At 37.1% G+C, this 15,865-nt stretch overlaps 1 protein-coding gene and 1 long non-coding RNA gene across 2 annotated transcripts in view; one reads left to right on the top strand and one right to left on the bottom strand.

The window, feature by feature from the left end:
* LOC141363678 (uncharacterized) overlaps nucleotides 1–15,865 on the bottom strand; it is a 416,667-nt gene that overhangs the window by 229,215 nt on the left and 171,587 nt on the right. The gene's annotated exons all lie outside the window — the stretch shown is intronic.
* Nucleotides 1–15,865, top strand: part of LOC129420278 (zinc transporter ZIP11) — a 199,763-nt gene that overhangs the window by 110,636 nt on the left and 73,262 nt on the right. Inside the window, exon 5 of the mRNA XM_073866580.1 lies at nucleotides 2,466–2,607. Coding sequence (XP_073722681.1) covers nucleotides 2,466–2,607 — 142 coding nt within the window. The remainder of the gene's footprint in view (nucleotides 1–2,465; nucleotides 2,608–15,865) is intronic.

The following is a 15,865-nucleotide window of genomic DNA, read 5'->3' as shown; positions in this document are numbered from 1 at the left end:
CGTTTGCTAAATGCCTAAATGTAAATGCTTTTTACATCAGTACTAAAAAGTAGTGCCGCAAACATGCATTTCACGAAACCAGAATAAGTTATGTGTTTGAAACTGCTGAATATAGTATCTGTTTACATATATATCTATGGTCCAAGGTGGTGCGAAAGAGTAGAGGCAGTAACTAATTTGCAAATTCATATTTATGGTCCGAGCTGTGAGATTGAATAGAGGCAGAGACTAATTCACCTATAGATCCACATTTAATAAATGAAATAAGAGTGTGAAGTAACATTCAAGCTGTTTTAAAGCATGAAGAAATTACTGTGACAGGTAAAACTTTTATATATGCTAGTATGATGCTCAGAGATGCATTTTAAGTGATAAAATGATCAACTACAGCGGGACTTTAACGGCTTTGTTCAGATGTAAAAATGTAATTGCAATGGGTTTTGCAAGTAGTCAGATTTGCCTGTGGATATAGACCGTTTCAGCAGTAACAACATAAACAAGCGGCTGCACGTAGCTTCCGGTAAACTCCGCTAAGAATAAATAACAACAAAGTTCTTTAAACGTAGTTTATTTATATAACAAGCAAAAAAACAACACATAGATTACCTAGGAACCCAAAACATTTGTTATTTTCGATGAGGCATTTGTTCAAGAGATCAGTTTAGCAATAGTCAGAGCATTAAAAAAACGAAACCGGAAGTAAAGTTCGGATCCAGACATGTATCACGTGCTTCCAATGAAACCGTCTATACTGGATATTTCTTTATGCACTGTTTATTGTAAATACAAAAGTCTTTGTTCTTTATTCAAATATGTTATTAAAGATGCTTTAAAAATGTTGTATGCATGTTTGATAGGTGTGTTTAGAGTGTAAACTAAAGCTAAAGTTTAAGAAGATTTTGAACTTGGCAAAAAAATACACACAACACGTGCCAAGTTTATTAAGACCTGGCCGGGGCCTCATTTATAAAGTGTGCTTAAGCACAAAACGTGACTGAAAACATGCGTATGCCACTTCCTATGCAAAGGTTGTCATCTATACAAAACTTGACATGAGAATGTGCACATCTGTAATTAAACTCTGACCCATGCTGAAATATTGCACATTTATATAATTAAATGTCAAAGTGTGGAAATACAGCCACTAAACTCTCGGACAATCGCTTGGCTACTCTCTATGTCCTTTTTATAATAACTTATAATTGAAGAGTTTGGTTGCAAAACGAGATAAATCAGGTTTTTTTTAATTGTTCAGAAATCTCGTTTTTTGGTTGTGCATTCCACTTGATATCAATTGAACTGCAGTTGGTTTGTTTTGATTTAAACCGTCATAACTTAATAAATACAGCTAAGTAGCACCATAAAACTAAATAATAACATGATAACATAATAATAAACAAAAATGTAAAAAATGGATTTATCTTGTTTTGTGACGAAACTCTTCAATTTATAATAATAAAGTCCTAACTATGGTTTTCAGAACAAAACCGTCAAGAAATAAAACATGTGTTGGCCTCTTACACTAAAATAAATATTTACTCAGATGTGTAAATTATTAAAAAAAGAAAATAAGGAGACCGCTGAACTAATGTAAGTCTGTTCGGTAAAAGGAAATGATTTATATTTTTAAATTAAAATTATTCATTATTTATATAACCATTTTTTTGAAGAGCAGAGCTCTCGTGTTGCTGGAGAAGATTGTGCATATATCAGATTGTGCATATATCAGATGATTTTACTGATTTTACCATCTTATAAATGAACAAATTTAAAATTTAATTAAATTAAAAGTGGGTGTGTACATCTTATAGGCTGATTTGCGTGCGCACACTTGTAGGTGATTTGTGATTTATAAAGAGAGCACTGCTTACAGGTGTGTGTATGCACGGTTTTATAAGCCTAAATATTTTTTGCGTACATCATTTTTGGCTTTTGGATGTACATACACTCTTAGTAAGGATCCCACAGTTTTGTAAATGAGACCCCAGGCCAATGCCAACCATTACAAAAGAGAATCAACAAATATTAATAATAGATTTGTAGTCAATGCATGCTTTACTACCTGTAAGCTTTTTGTGTACATTTGGATTAAACCCAGATTCCCTCCTACTCTGTGGCTTGCATTTTTGTCAAATAAATAGGCCTACCTTAAAAGTTTTCAAAGTCTTAAAAGTGTTTGTACCATACATCTCATATCTTGATGGTTTAATGTTACAAATATTGTACAAATTTCACCACCCTTACTTAATTTTTTACTGTATATAATTTTTTTATAAACTGCATTGCAACCCTGTCTGAACAAACATAAGATTGGAAATATAATCTGAAACTGAAAATATAATCAGTTTTGTGTGCAAAGGGAAATGATTTCTTAATCAGGAATGGCAAATGCATTCACAAAATCTACAAAGTACTTTTTACATTTGCATAATGCTGATATTTGTATATAATTGTGTTTTTAACAGGGTGTTGGGACAGAACCCCATATGGCTCTTGCACTTCCAACTGATACCAAACATGCTAAAGAAAAAAAGAAGAACTCTTCGGCTGGACTGTATCAAGAGGACGATTTGTCCATCAGGATAGGTAGAGCTGGAGTTCAATCAGGCAAGCCTCTCTTCACGTACCCACATTCTGCTCTCGAACACAAATACCTCACCAGAGGAAATAGCACAACACTTTTGATGTTTTGGGTTTATTGATGGCTGTCTTGAGTCCCTGTTGGCTTTGAATCTGCTTCCAAATCATTTTTCTGGTTCTCTCTAGCCTCAAAACGTAGTGAGTTATGTACCCCAAATCAATTTGTAGATCTCATATAAAGCATTTCTTACTAGCCAAACCGTGTATCATTCTTGCATCAGTCCTGTAGTCCTATAGCACTAAGTTATAGTTCAGCAGAATATCTTATAATTTATAGATGTATTCATTTACCTAATAAACATGTAAGAGTATATTTTTGTCTATTGAACTGTCAACGCATTAAAATTCGGCAAGTGATGTGCTTTAGGCATGTAACACTGCCTATTAGGGGGCGTTTACACGACATTAGCTATGTTTACATGGCTCAATCGTAATGAAACCATACAGTAACACCTATTATAGGGTTTACATGAACACTTATTAATGTGATCGATGTGGGCGTTTGTATGGTACAAGATTCAAATCAGATTTGATCATTTGACATACGCACATTGCAAAAATAAAGAGTTTAGCGCTGTTTCAAGATACGCATACAAGCAATCTTTCTTAAATCACTGTGCGTCTATTCTTAGATCATTATTAATAAACGACCAGCAGACAAAATATATGTATTGTTTCTTTGCAGGTAACATTGCCATCTAGTAGCCTGACACATAATACAGCATTTAGTCGTTTTTTCCGAATCCATAAGCAAAAACATTTTTTTCTACATTGTTGTGTAAACTCACTAAGCTCACTATGTCTTGTGGCTGAAACTCTTTATCACACAATTTATCGAAAACACAATTTCCTTTATCTTTTTGTCTCTTTGTAGCATGGTTAATGCTCTCAATCCCTGATGGTTTTATCTCTTTAATCTCTTTTATTTCTTGTATCTCTTCTGAGGGATTATTTCTTGCTTTTTACTTCAGTGTACTGTGATGTGCTGGTGGTGGATCTGTTTAAATTGCTTTGTCGTGAACGGAGCACAGAGGGATGATGTGCTTTTCACGAGTGGGGCTTAATGCAATATTGATGAAAATACTGCAGCGTAACATTTGCACCACCACGAAAAGAGCACAGGCGGATCGGACGTATGTTAAACTCAGAGGAGCGTAACGTGGTATATATGGCCGTAGTGCATAATGTTTTGTCTTTTGTTCATTTTCAGGACTGTTTCCATAGCAACATGGTCCAAAAAGGGAAAAATGCTGAAACTTATCATAATACTGTAAATAAGATCTTAAAATTAAGTCAAATGAACACCGATTATATTTCTATATCCACTTTTTAGTTTGACTCTAAATTGGAAAAACAGTGTCACCAATGAATGATTTTCTTAAAAAAAATTTTTATTATTTTAATAGGTATGACTGTTACCTAATCAATCAAACATCAAGATTAAATATAGAATAACACAGAATAGAAAAATAACACAGTCAATGCTGTGTTTCAGTGAAGGGTAAATTATAGTTTGAGCCGAACAGGTCAGTAACCGGGAGGCTTATAACTGCGAGGACTTTCCAGCTGCTGGAGACTTATCTTATTCATTTTATGAGACTCATCGGGAGTGTTTTCTTTCCATTTATCCCTATCTCGGTAATGTTTTCCCATCTGAAACAGTAGATAAAAAATATAATCTAATAGCTATAGCTCACTTTATAGTGTCTGCAGATACCCTGATCATAAAATATATATGAAAAACAGATGTGCACGTTTCACTCACATTTTAAATATCTTGTTTATGATTAATTTCTGACCCTGATGCACATACGTAATACTGATCTTATATTAACTTATGAATTTTGTTGAGTATTCCGGCGTAGTTTTTCAAACATCTTTACAGGAATTGTTCAGTCCGTAATGAAAATTCTCTCAAAATTGTACTCATCCTCATCAGTTGTTTGGATTACTTTTATAAAGGATGTGTGTTCTTTTTAGAGCTTTAACATTTTAAAGAGCACCAATTTATCCGATTCCCAAATTTTACATTTCCTTTGGTGTGTAAGTGTGTATGCAAACATGGTTTTAATGTTTTAGGTTTTAAATGCGGCTGAAAATGCCAGGCGGACGGAGACTTACAGCATTTTTTCTGCTGATGTGCTTTGATTGCTATGATACTGCTACTTTGTTTATCAGCCGTTGAACAATGCACCATTTGGTTGTTGTGATGTTTATCCCGCCCCTCCTCCACTGTTATTGGACGGCCGAGTGAGAACTGTGGCCCTGTTTACATTAGAGCATTTGCATTGTAAAACGGCATTTTAAAATGAAAACGATCCTCGTTTATACTGGCATTTTAAAAAGAATCTTCATCCACACTATACAAGACCATAAATGCATGAAACATGACCAATCACGTAACTGGGCATGCGCATAAAAGTGTAAAATAACTTATTACTCTAATAATAGCTTACCTTTGCACATTTATGTAGGCTAGGGGTGTGCGATATTGACAAAAATTCATACCTGGATCCTTTGCCGGCAACTACAACAGACACTATTTTTGAACCTATAAAAATGTGTTTGGGAAAGTCTTATATTGTTCTAGCTCCCCCCCACAACATATTCATATGATTAATAGGTTAATGTTGATGTTATAAACCAAACAGAAAGGTCTTTATGATTTAAAAAGGAAGCATTCAAGTCAACAACACTAACAGTAGCGAACTTGAAGCAAAAATACATTTCAGCAAATGCAAACTTCAATCAAACATAATAAGAGGTGAAGTATAGCTTTAGCCTACAGAAATGCTTATTGCTGTAATGTATTGAGTTCCTCTTCTGCCATTTCACACTGTTATATTTATAATAGTTCATTGTTCGCAGTTCATATTTATGATCTTATAGTCCATTTCGTACAAACTGACTGTATTCTTCAGAAAAACACCAAATAACTTATCTTCCCTTACCTGTCACTGTTCAGTGCATGTGTGTGTTCCCTCACACACGTTCTCCGACAAAAAAGCGTGGCCAGCTAAAGTATTAAATATTAATATGATGGTAATTTTTAAAAGTGTGCGAGGTCCGTGCATGTCCTCCGCTAGCAACACAGAAATAACAAAAAGCGCAATCGGTTAAACGAGCATTAAATGTTAATATGACATAGATTTTATTGTTTTTATTAATTTATATAACAAAACTTATCAACAAAACATTGATTAAAATTAAGAGACAAATTATATGAAACGAAATTCATTTTAAAGTAGCAAACAAAACTTAAATTAAACTCGAAAATAATGTCTGACCCATTACAATTCTCTCTTCATATTGGCCTTTAACGCCCTATATGGCATTTAAAATTAGTCTATTTTTCGTAATAAGCTAACTAAATTTAAACAAAACATAAATAACATTACAACAATATTCAAACCCAACAATACTCAAACATAAATATAAAACAGACATTATCTATGAGGAGACATGTTAAAACAATCTGATATAGCGTTTATAATAGCTGGTTAGTAGATGTTTACATTTACCATTTTGGCAAAACCTCCGTTGCAAACCTCCATTTACCTGAATAAAAATAATTTTTACTTTGAAAATGATGCGCTTTCACGTTAACATCAGCTGTTCGTTTACATAAGACTCATAAGTCTACGTTCATTTACACTCAGCGCAACGTCTGAGATCTCAAACTAAAACAGGGTCTGCAGTGTTTACGAACAACTCCGTTTATGAGGGTCGAAAACGGTGGCATAGTGTAAGTGAAAGGTGTAAACGTGGCAAAAGTAATGCGTTTTAAAAGGTAAACACATTAATATAAACATAGCCTGACACTGATGAGCTGAGCTTTTCACCCAAAGTTAAATGTTTTTCAAATCTCGGCGCTCAGCGAAAAAGCCAGCTGCTGGCTTATTGAAAAAAATAAAAACATTTGCGCCAGCCGCTGGCATAAAAGCTTTGGTGTGCATGCTTCGTTACTTTACCAATATGTTACGTCCTCCTCAACCTGCGCTGGTACCATAAACCATATGAACACATTGTATTACATAAAATACACAAAATAACATTGTTTTTAGCAATGCTACATGTGCTCTTTAAGTCTCATATAAAAAGATAAAATACGTTAATTTATTATCAAATTATTTGCATAAAAAGTGAGTAATTATTATGAGAGATTTTTCATATTTGGCTGAACTGTTCATTTAAGATGAAGTAAGAAAGAAAAGAAATACTGTAATCTGGCCCTAAGAGCACTGTTAAATAGGCTCTGTGGATTCTGCCTCAGTAATTAAAAAGCTAATTACTAGAGCTAAATGAGTGTGAAAATATTACATCCTAAATGAGGAGAAAGTGCTGCCTGCTAAAAGGCCTGAAATCTCTTTCAGCTTTTAACAGCTGCAGACCATTTATGATATTATCAGCTGACTGCTGATCACATATTCGGTTATTTGCAAATAAAAGTGCTACTAGAAATAAGCCTTACTTATCAGAAATAAGGTCCATAAGGTGTCACTGGGTCTGAACCTTTGAAACCCTACTGAAAAAGCCAGCTAAAACCAGCCCAAGCTTATCAAAGCAAAAGTATCATAGCAACCAAAGTGCTCAGCTGGAAAAAGCTGGCAAGCGCCTACAGTCGACGTCTGCCTGGGGTTTTCAGCCGCGTTTAAACTACAATTGCCAGGCTGGGAGGACAGGCTTAAACCAGCTACTTCAATCTTAAACTAGCTAAGACCAGTCAGGGCGCACTCGCACTATCCAAACCACACCCGGGGGCGTTTGACCCCCAAAGCCTGGTTTGCTTGACTAGTTATGCTCTGTACCGAGCATGGGCACAGTTTGGTTAATCGCACCCTGCCTGGCTTGCAGAGATGGGCTTGAGTGCAATTGTCTTGGGCTCAGACGCAAAACACACATGTGATTGAAGAATTTTATTCTTGCAACCGTGTTTTAATTAAAATCTTTTCAAGTCCGCCCCCAGTACTTAAGTACTCGATTTTGTAGTTAATTTAAAAACGTTTTATTTATTTATTTAGTTTGTTACGTTTGAGGTTGACAAGTAGTATTTTGTAAAAAAGTATTTTGTCAATTTTGTACCCTGTTCTTTGAACCATCTCCGTGATGGTTTTAGTTCAGAACACAACTACATGTGAGTGGAATAGACTCTCAAATATCGTTTTACGAGTTGGTTATCCAACATGAAATGAAAGCTGATATAGTCGTCCTGAGAGAAGCTGATTATGATTCTACAACTCCCTGCAGCTCAGTACGCGGTTCAGATTAGATCTCACTGCTGTTTGGACCGTGTAGACCACATTACCTCCTCAGAAAAAAAAAACTCATAAAAGTTGTACCTTGGGGTGAGGGATGTGTTTGATCAGGGTGTTTGTATGTTGGTCCTTTATTATCTGTTGGTTAAGACTCGGCACAGCTTTGCAAATAATCTTTGTCTTGACATGGGTTAGACAATTGGTTATGAGGAAATGGTGGTACTGACAAAGCTATCTCCTTACCCCTGAGCCACTATCAGGACTGTGTTTGACTGTTTTCTCCCTCCATTAAATCGGGTGTACTTGGTGATTCATGACATTAGGTAACACTTTCTATGAATTGTATATGTTTAAGTCAAGGTATTCATAATGTCTTTTTAATAAAGGACTGTATGGTTTTATACATCAATTTAACCACAGTTATAATACATACAGTATTTCTGATAATGCCTTTAAAGGGACACTCCACTTTTTTGAAAATAGGCTCATTTTCCAGCTCCCCTAGAGTTAACATTTGATTTTTACCATTTTGGAATCCATTTAGTCGATCTCTGGGTCTGGCGGTACCACTTATAGCATAACTTAGCATAATCCACTGAATCTGATTAGACCATTAGCATCACGCTCAAAAATAACCAAAGAAGGCTAGGAACTATACTCTTATTCCTATTGAAAGTTACCAAGGGGACTATTTTCGGGCACTACGTACGCCTCCTGCTGCCATGTTAGGGCAGCAGAATCCTTGATTATTATGCCTGAATGAGAGTATAGTTCCTAGTAGGGGTGTGACGAGATTTCGTGCGATCTCATGAGATTAAATGTGTCTCGCGAGATTAATTATGTCACGAGCTTGCTTGTGGAGGTGAAATGCTGGCCGTTTCTCAAATAAAAGACTGCATTCTTCGGAAGTCGTATTTGTAGACTACATTAACGTTTTATTAGAAAATATTAACAATTATAAAGTTTACTAGTTAATCGCAAATCGTGGTAATATTGCGAATGTGATGCTCAGTTAACTGAAATAAACCTTGATGACGTATGCAGCCTGCATATGCGACCTTTGGAGGATGCAGCTTTCTGTTTGAACCTTTTACAGTGCATGCATTATATTCTCTTTTTTACTGCGTGCGCTTTTTTGTTTGGGTTTTCAATAATGTTCGTTTGGGAACTCGTGCGAAGTCTGAGACAGTTTCTTATTTATTTTATCATTGAGGATTTCTTAAAAAGTGTAAAAATATCGTCTCGTCTCGTGAACCCAATCTCGTGTCTCGTCTCGTCTCGTGGATTGAGTGTCTCATCACACCCCTAGTTCCTAGCCATATCTGCCTAGGTCTTGGTACATGATGTAACTACAGAAGAGTCAAGTTTTAAATAGAAAAAATATCAAAACTCTTTGGTTAGTTTTTAGCACGATGCTAATGGTCTAATCAGATTCAATGGATTATGCTAAGCTATGCTAAAAGTGGAACAGTCAGACCCAGAGATCAGCTGAATGGATTTCAAAATAGTAAAAATCTAATGTTTAATTCTAGAGGAGCTGGAAAATGAGCATATTTTCAAGTCAGAGTTGTTCTAAATCTGTATTCGTTTCTTCGTTCTGCTGAACACAAATGAAGATATTTGATGCACCATATTTTGGAGCACCATTGTCTTCCATAGTATTTTTTTTACTTTGCAAGTCAACTGCTTGATTGCAAATATATTCCTTTGTGTTCAACAGAACAAGGCAATTTATGCAGGTATGCATCAATAAATGATGACCACATGTTTATTTTGTATAAACTTTCACTGTGCCATATGGGTCTACACTGTCAGCAAAAAACTGGTCAATAACTGCTCCCTAGCTGTCACTGTGCCGGTACCCTTTCAAATAGTAGATAATAGTACCTCAGAGATAAATATTGGTGCCAAAGAGTGCCTAATAGTACCTAAAATTGTACATATTAGGACCTTTGTAAAGGGTACTGCCCCAGTAACAGCTTGGGACCATTTATCAGCCATTTTTTCTCACAGTGTATAATTTAACGTGAACTTGACATTTCATGACATCCTTCACAAATGGGATTTGTCATGTAGAGTCAGTTTGACTTAATAACAGCTATAAGCTGAATCTTCAGTAGTTCTAATTTTAAATAAAATCCAGTATAATACAATTTACTTTCATCACAGGTAAATTGCCAATCAATGAAAATGAATGATCCTAAAGGTATAACTATGTATGTTTTATAATGTATGTGGTTAAAATCAAATGTACTAAAATTAGGTAACTTTTTAAAAATCAATGAGATACTCAAGGGAGTGCTATATTGTGAATATATAATGTTCAACCATGACTGCATGTACAATATAGCACAGCCTTCAAAATGGCATTACGAATACCTTTACTTCACATCACAAATAATTTATACGACACTTCTTTTTGTGTTATTATCTTTTCGGGTGCTTTTCCTTTCCAGCCATCACCGTAAACATCTATCAAAGTCATTCAGAAATATGAAAAAGAAAGAGAGAGTTGTGGGGTTTATAAGTGAAGATGTCCGTTTGCCATTTTTTATTAAATCAATACAATATACATTGATGTTATCTGCATTTAATCTTGATTCATCATTGGGATTTATTTTGCTTTAAGGGTGTTGTTGTGATCTTGTGTCTCAGTCCAGTTTTAAGGGCTCTCGGCACTGCTCATTTGAGTTGTTTTCATCCGAAAGTGCATGAGGGGTCTTGTTATCACCCTGAAGGGGTTTATGTTGCAGATTAGCTGCACGTTGTTCTGCTTATTACACAGCCACTTGCCACATAAATAAATAAATGGACATGAAATATTGATTTAGACTGAAATTATTTGATTATGTGAGAAGCGAGAGACCACAGGGTAATATGAGAGACATAAAACTGTAGGGTCTGGGAAATTGGTTGTCGATGCATAATATAAAACAATTGGACTGCAACTGACCAATTAGTATCAACTATTCAAGAGTGCCGTGTAGTACATTATAATGAAACATGTTTAGCAAACATTGATTTCGAGAAAACTTCTTACTTGAAATGCCCTGTCGGTAAGCATTTGCTAGATTGATTTTATTACCATTTATCACACGCTGCTCCTAATTCTTTTTATTGATTGGTCATTCTCAACATTCTGTCTTATATAATGACTCTATTGGACTACTGTGTTCTTCACTGTAATGATTTAATGTCTGTCATTGCACACAGAGTTCATTTCTATATATATAATCAAATTATTTCAGCTCAGATATTTTATGGCCCTTTTTATTTCCAATTAGGGCTGCGCAATATATTGTTTCAGCATTGACATTGCACTGCAGCACCTATAGTGGTTACATAGCAGAACGTGCAGAGCATTTATTTTCAAAAGGAAAACTATGTTGGGTGCCTTTGCCAGTGTTACACCATACAAGAAGGGTTTCAAACTGCAGAGAGAAATCAAAGATTTAATAACATTTAGTATTTCTCATAACACAATATACAGTGGGTGAAATACGTTTACAAGTAACACCTCACCATTATTTATAAGGTGCTATTGACATGAATTTTTTACCATATGTTGGTAACAACCCATGGAATCCATGCAAAGAAATCAAACCATAGATATGTAATCATGTAAAATGACACAGGCACAAATATCAGACCCCTGGAGGCATGGAAAACCAAGACAGTCTGTAATAAAAAAGCAATTCTGTGTCTTGTCAGTGCAAATAATAACAGCTGGTTCAGTTCCAACTGATGGCCTATAAAATAGTGTCTCATTACCATGGTGAAACATCTCATGATGGGTAAACCCTAACCCAGAGTTTAGTTACAGAGAAAGAAACTAAAGCTGCTAGAATGGCCCAGCCAATCACCTGACTTGAATCCAATAGAAAATCTACAAAGATTAGAGGTCATAGACGAAATGCACAGAACCTTTAAGATATGAAAAATTAATGAGTCAAAATCACACCTGAGCAATGCATGCAGATAGTTTCTGCATACAGGAGGCTTTTGTGTAAAGTATTAAATCAATTTCGGTAAGAGTGTTCAATGTTTTTTCCTGGGGCATTTTACATTATTACACATAGCTTAATTTATGGACATCTATGGTTTGATATTTTAGAATTTTTGGATTGCATGGGTTGTTACCAACACCTGGTGAAAATTTAAAAGCTTTTTTAGAAATATGTTAACTAAGAAAATGGTGACATACTGTAGTGAGGACGCTGGAGCATCGGAATCCATTTGCAGATGTTTATTAAGAATACCAATCTAGCAGACAAATCCAAATCAGAAGACAGTTCAATCCAGGCAGACAAAACAAAGGGGTAATCCAAAATACGTGAGTACAGGTAAACAGGCAATGGTCACAACAGAATGCAGAGATATAACGCTTGGTATGCAGGGTAAACGACTGATGATGAACGACTGAAGGATGTGGAAACCAGGAAGAAATACACTGATGCAGTCAGAAGCAATCTGACCATCCTAAAGGAGGAAAGTGACGACATTAATACCATATGGGAACAGGAGAGGAAAGCCTATGTCGATGCTGCAGAAGAAGTCTTAGGATACAGAAAAGGAAAGAGTAAACCATGGATTAGTAAGGCAACATGGCAGCTCATTGATGAGAGAAAGGAGATAAAAGGGAAAATCAACAGTACAAAATCTGAAAGAATCAAGGACAGGCTGAAAGAAATATACAAGCAACAGGACAAAAAAGTCAAGACGAACGTCAGGGATGACAAAAGAAGATGGATGACAGAGAAGGCTCTTGTGAAAAATAAAAAGAAATTTTTGACCGTAACTGGCAGGAGGAAAGAGTACCAGACCAATGGGAAAAGGGACTGATATGTAGGTTTCCTTTCTTGGGATCTTGCAAGACTGCGGGAATTGGAGAGGGGTGACCCTTTTACTGATAGCCAACAAAGTATTTGGGAAGATTTTGATCAGAAGAATTCAGGATGGAGTTGAGGGATGCCTTCGGAAAGAGCAAGCTGGATTTCGGGCAGGAAGGAGCACCGTTGATCAATTCTTCATCCTGAGAAACATTCTGGAACAGGCAAATGAGTGGAATGCCACAATGTATGTTCACTTTGTGGATTTTGAAAAGGCATTTGATTCCATCGACAGAAGCCTGTGGGCGATTATGAGGAAATATGGCATACCATGTAAACTGATCGCTATCGTCAAGGCACTGTATGAAGACTTTCAGTGCACAGTGATAGACGATGGGGAAACAACTGAATGGTTCCCAGTGATCACCGGAGTTAAGAAAGGCTGCTGCATGTCAGGATTTCTGTTCATTATAATTATCGACTGGGTCAAGAGGCAGACAGTGGGGAACAAGAAGACAGGCATAAGATGAAACTTCACAACAGTACTTGAGGATCTAGGGCCCTATTTTAACGATCTGAAACGCAAGTGCGAAGCGCAAAGCGCAAGTGACTTTGTGGGCGGATCTTGAACTGTTGCTATTTTCCCGGCGGGAGAAATGACTCTTGCGCGAGGCGCAAATCAATAAGGGGTTGGTCTGAAGTAGGTTCATTATTCATAGGTGTGGTTTAGGCGTAACGTCAAATAAACCAATCAGAACGCTATCCAACATTCCCTTTAAAGGCAAGGGCGCAAGTTCCATGACGGGTTGCTATTATAATGACGGATGTACCAGGCGCACGCCAGGAGCGGTTTACAGCCGAGGAGACCGGCGTTCTTGTAAGAGCAGTCAAAGACAGAGAAGTTGTTTTGTATGGGGATGGGACTTGGAAGAAACCCGCACAAATCAGCGTCGGTTAAACAGGCGTGAGAGGAAATATAGCCACAATTGTCTCATCAGCTGGCATCCGCTACAATGATATCAGGAGATGGGGGAGTCCCAAGCTTGCCAGCATAAATCGGGGCACGCCGTGTAACCGGAGGTGGATCTGCCTCTACACATGACCTGACGCCAGCAGAGGACATCGCTGCGTCCACCCTCACCGCTGAAAAGGTTTGGGGGCTTTGAAGTCGGAAACGCAAGCAAGATCCAACCCCAAAGTACACTTACAAATCAAGTTCATATACATTAAGGTTTCTTATGAAAACATTTTAATTATTATTTACATAAAATAAATGTAATACAGCCACACAACAAACTTATGAAAATATTTTAATCGTTATTTGCATGAGAATTTTTTAACGCAGCCACACAATACATAAAAACTATCACCACAATGCTCACTACAATTATTTCCCTTATCTCGTGTTTTAATATTTTTTATTGTAACAATTTATGATTTGCAAAAATAACTGTTGCATCTGTGTAGATTAGATAAGCAATGCGCGTTGTGCACCCTATACATTATGGTCAAGCATGCGCCCTTAAAATAGCATAATGAACCACGCGCAATGCGCCACTGACTTTAGACTAGTTTTTTTTTATTAGTAGCGCAATTGTTTTTTGAAACTGCAAAATAGCATAAGAGATGGTTTGCGCCGGAACACGCCTCCTTTTTTGCGCTGAACCGCCCAGGGAGCACAAGTTCATTCCCTAGTTTGCCGACGTGAGTCTGTGGAGGGAAAAACCCGCTGTGCGCCGGTGCAAAATATGAAATGATACATGCGTCACTGACAAAGTCTATTGCACTGGGTGCAAGATAGGGCCCCTAGACTTTGCTGACGACCTAGCCCTACTGTCTTCGACTTTCGACCAGTTGCAGACGAAGACAACAAGACTGATAGAAAATGCAGGAAGGGTGGACTCAAACTGAACACCCAGAAGTGCAAGGTGATGAAGGTAAACAACAAAGAGAAAGGTTCACTGCGAGTAGGGCTAAATGACATAGAGGAGGTGGAACGCGTCACATACCTTGGTGCAGTAGTGACCCATGACAGAGGTGGCACAGTTGACATCCAAAGGAGAATAGCTCTGGCTAGTGCAGTTTTTAACAAGCTGGCCAAAGTATTTTATGCCAGAGACATCGGCAGGAAGACCAAGGTGACACTGTTAAAGACTTTGGTACTATCTACACTACTGTATGGGTGTGAAACTTGGAAGCTGACCAAAAGGGAAGAGAAAAACTGGATACTCTGCAGAACAAATGCCTCAAGAGAATCCACAGGATTTGCTGCCAGCAACATGTCACCAACAAGTACGGGAACTGGCAGAGATTGGGAGAGTCTGAGATGAAGTGAGGAGGAGAAGATGGACCTGGATTGGTCACGTGCTGAGGAAACATCCAACTAGTGACTATGCTGTTGCCTTAGGTGGGAGGCCAGAAGGACGGAGACGAAGATGACGGCCAAAAACAACATGGTGTAGAACTGTTGAAAAGGAATGAGACAGAGAGAGGTGGTCTTCGTGGGAGAGAGAAAGAAAAGCAGCCAAGAACAGGAAGCAATGGAAAGAAAATGTCCAGGCCTTATGCACCTTCTGGTGCAGAGAGGATTAAGGTTAAGGATGCAGGGTAAACTGGCAATATTACGCGACTAAGTACTGGCGTGAGCATGCTTATATGAGAAAGGAACAGGAAGTGGTGAGGTGAGTAAGGGGCAGCGCTCGTTTAGAACTCCGGCGAGGGCTCCCTTTGCTGGCGTGGTGTTACACATACCTTACCCGCTTTACATCACAGAAAAACAAATTATTGCAATGTCTTTTTTTAAACCAATATCAGGTTTAGTATCCATGTAATAAGCAAGATAGCATAAAGGCAATTACTGGAAAATGTTTTGTATTTATTGTTGTATGTGTATTATTATGTGACAGTACATAATACACCTTTTTTAAGAATTTTGTAAGATCACATTTATTATTTCCTTTCCTTACTATCTGTCAATGAAATGCTATTACACCCCAAGTATATAGGCATAAAAGGCATAAAAAATGAATGGGTTGTGGTGTAAGGATCCAAAGAACCTCTCTGATCAATAATTAAATGAGCACACAGAATTAAATGAGAAAAAAATAGGAGAAGATCCAAATGATCTGAAGGCCAAAATAA

The sequence above is a fragment of the Misgurnus anguillicaudatus genome, chromosome 4 (genome assembly GCF_027580225.2).
Source record: "Misgurnus anguillicaudatus chromosome 4, ASM2758022v2, whole genome shotgun sequence".
Taxonomy (NCBI): domain Eukaryota; kingdom Metazoa; phylum Chordata; class Actinopteri; order Cypriniformes; family Cobitidae; genus Misgurnus; species Misgurnus anguillicaudatus.
The sequence above is the reverse complement of the archived record's forward strand: the minus strand, read 5'-3'. Positions and strand labels throughout refer to the sequence as shown.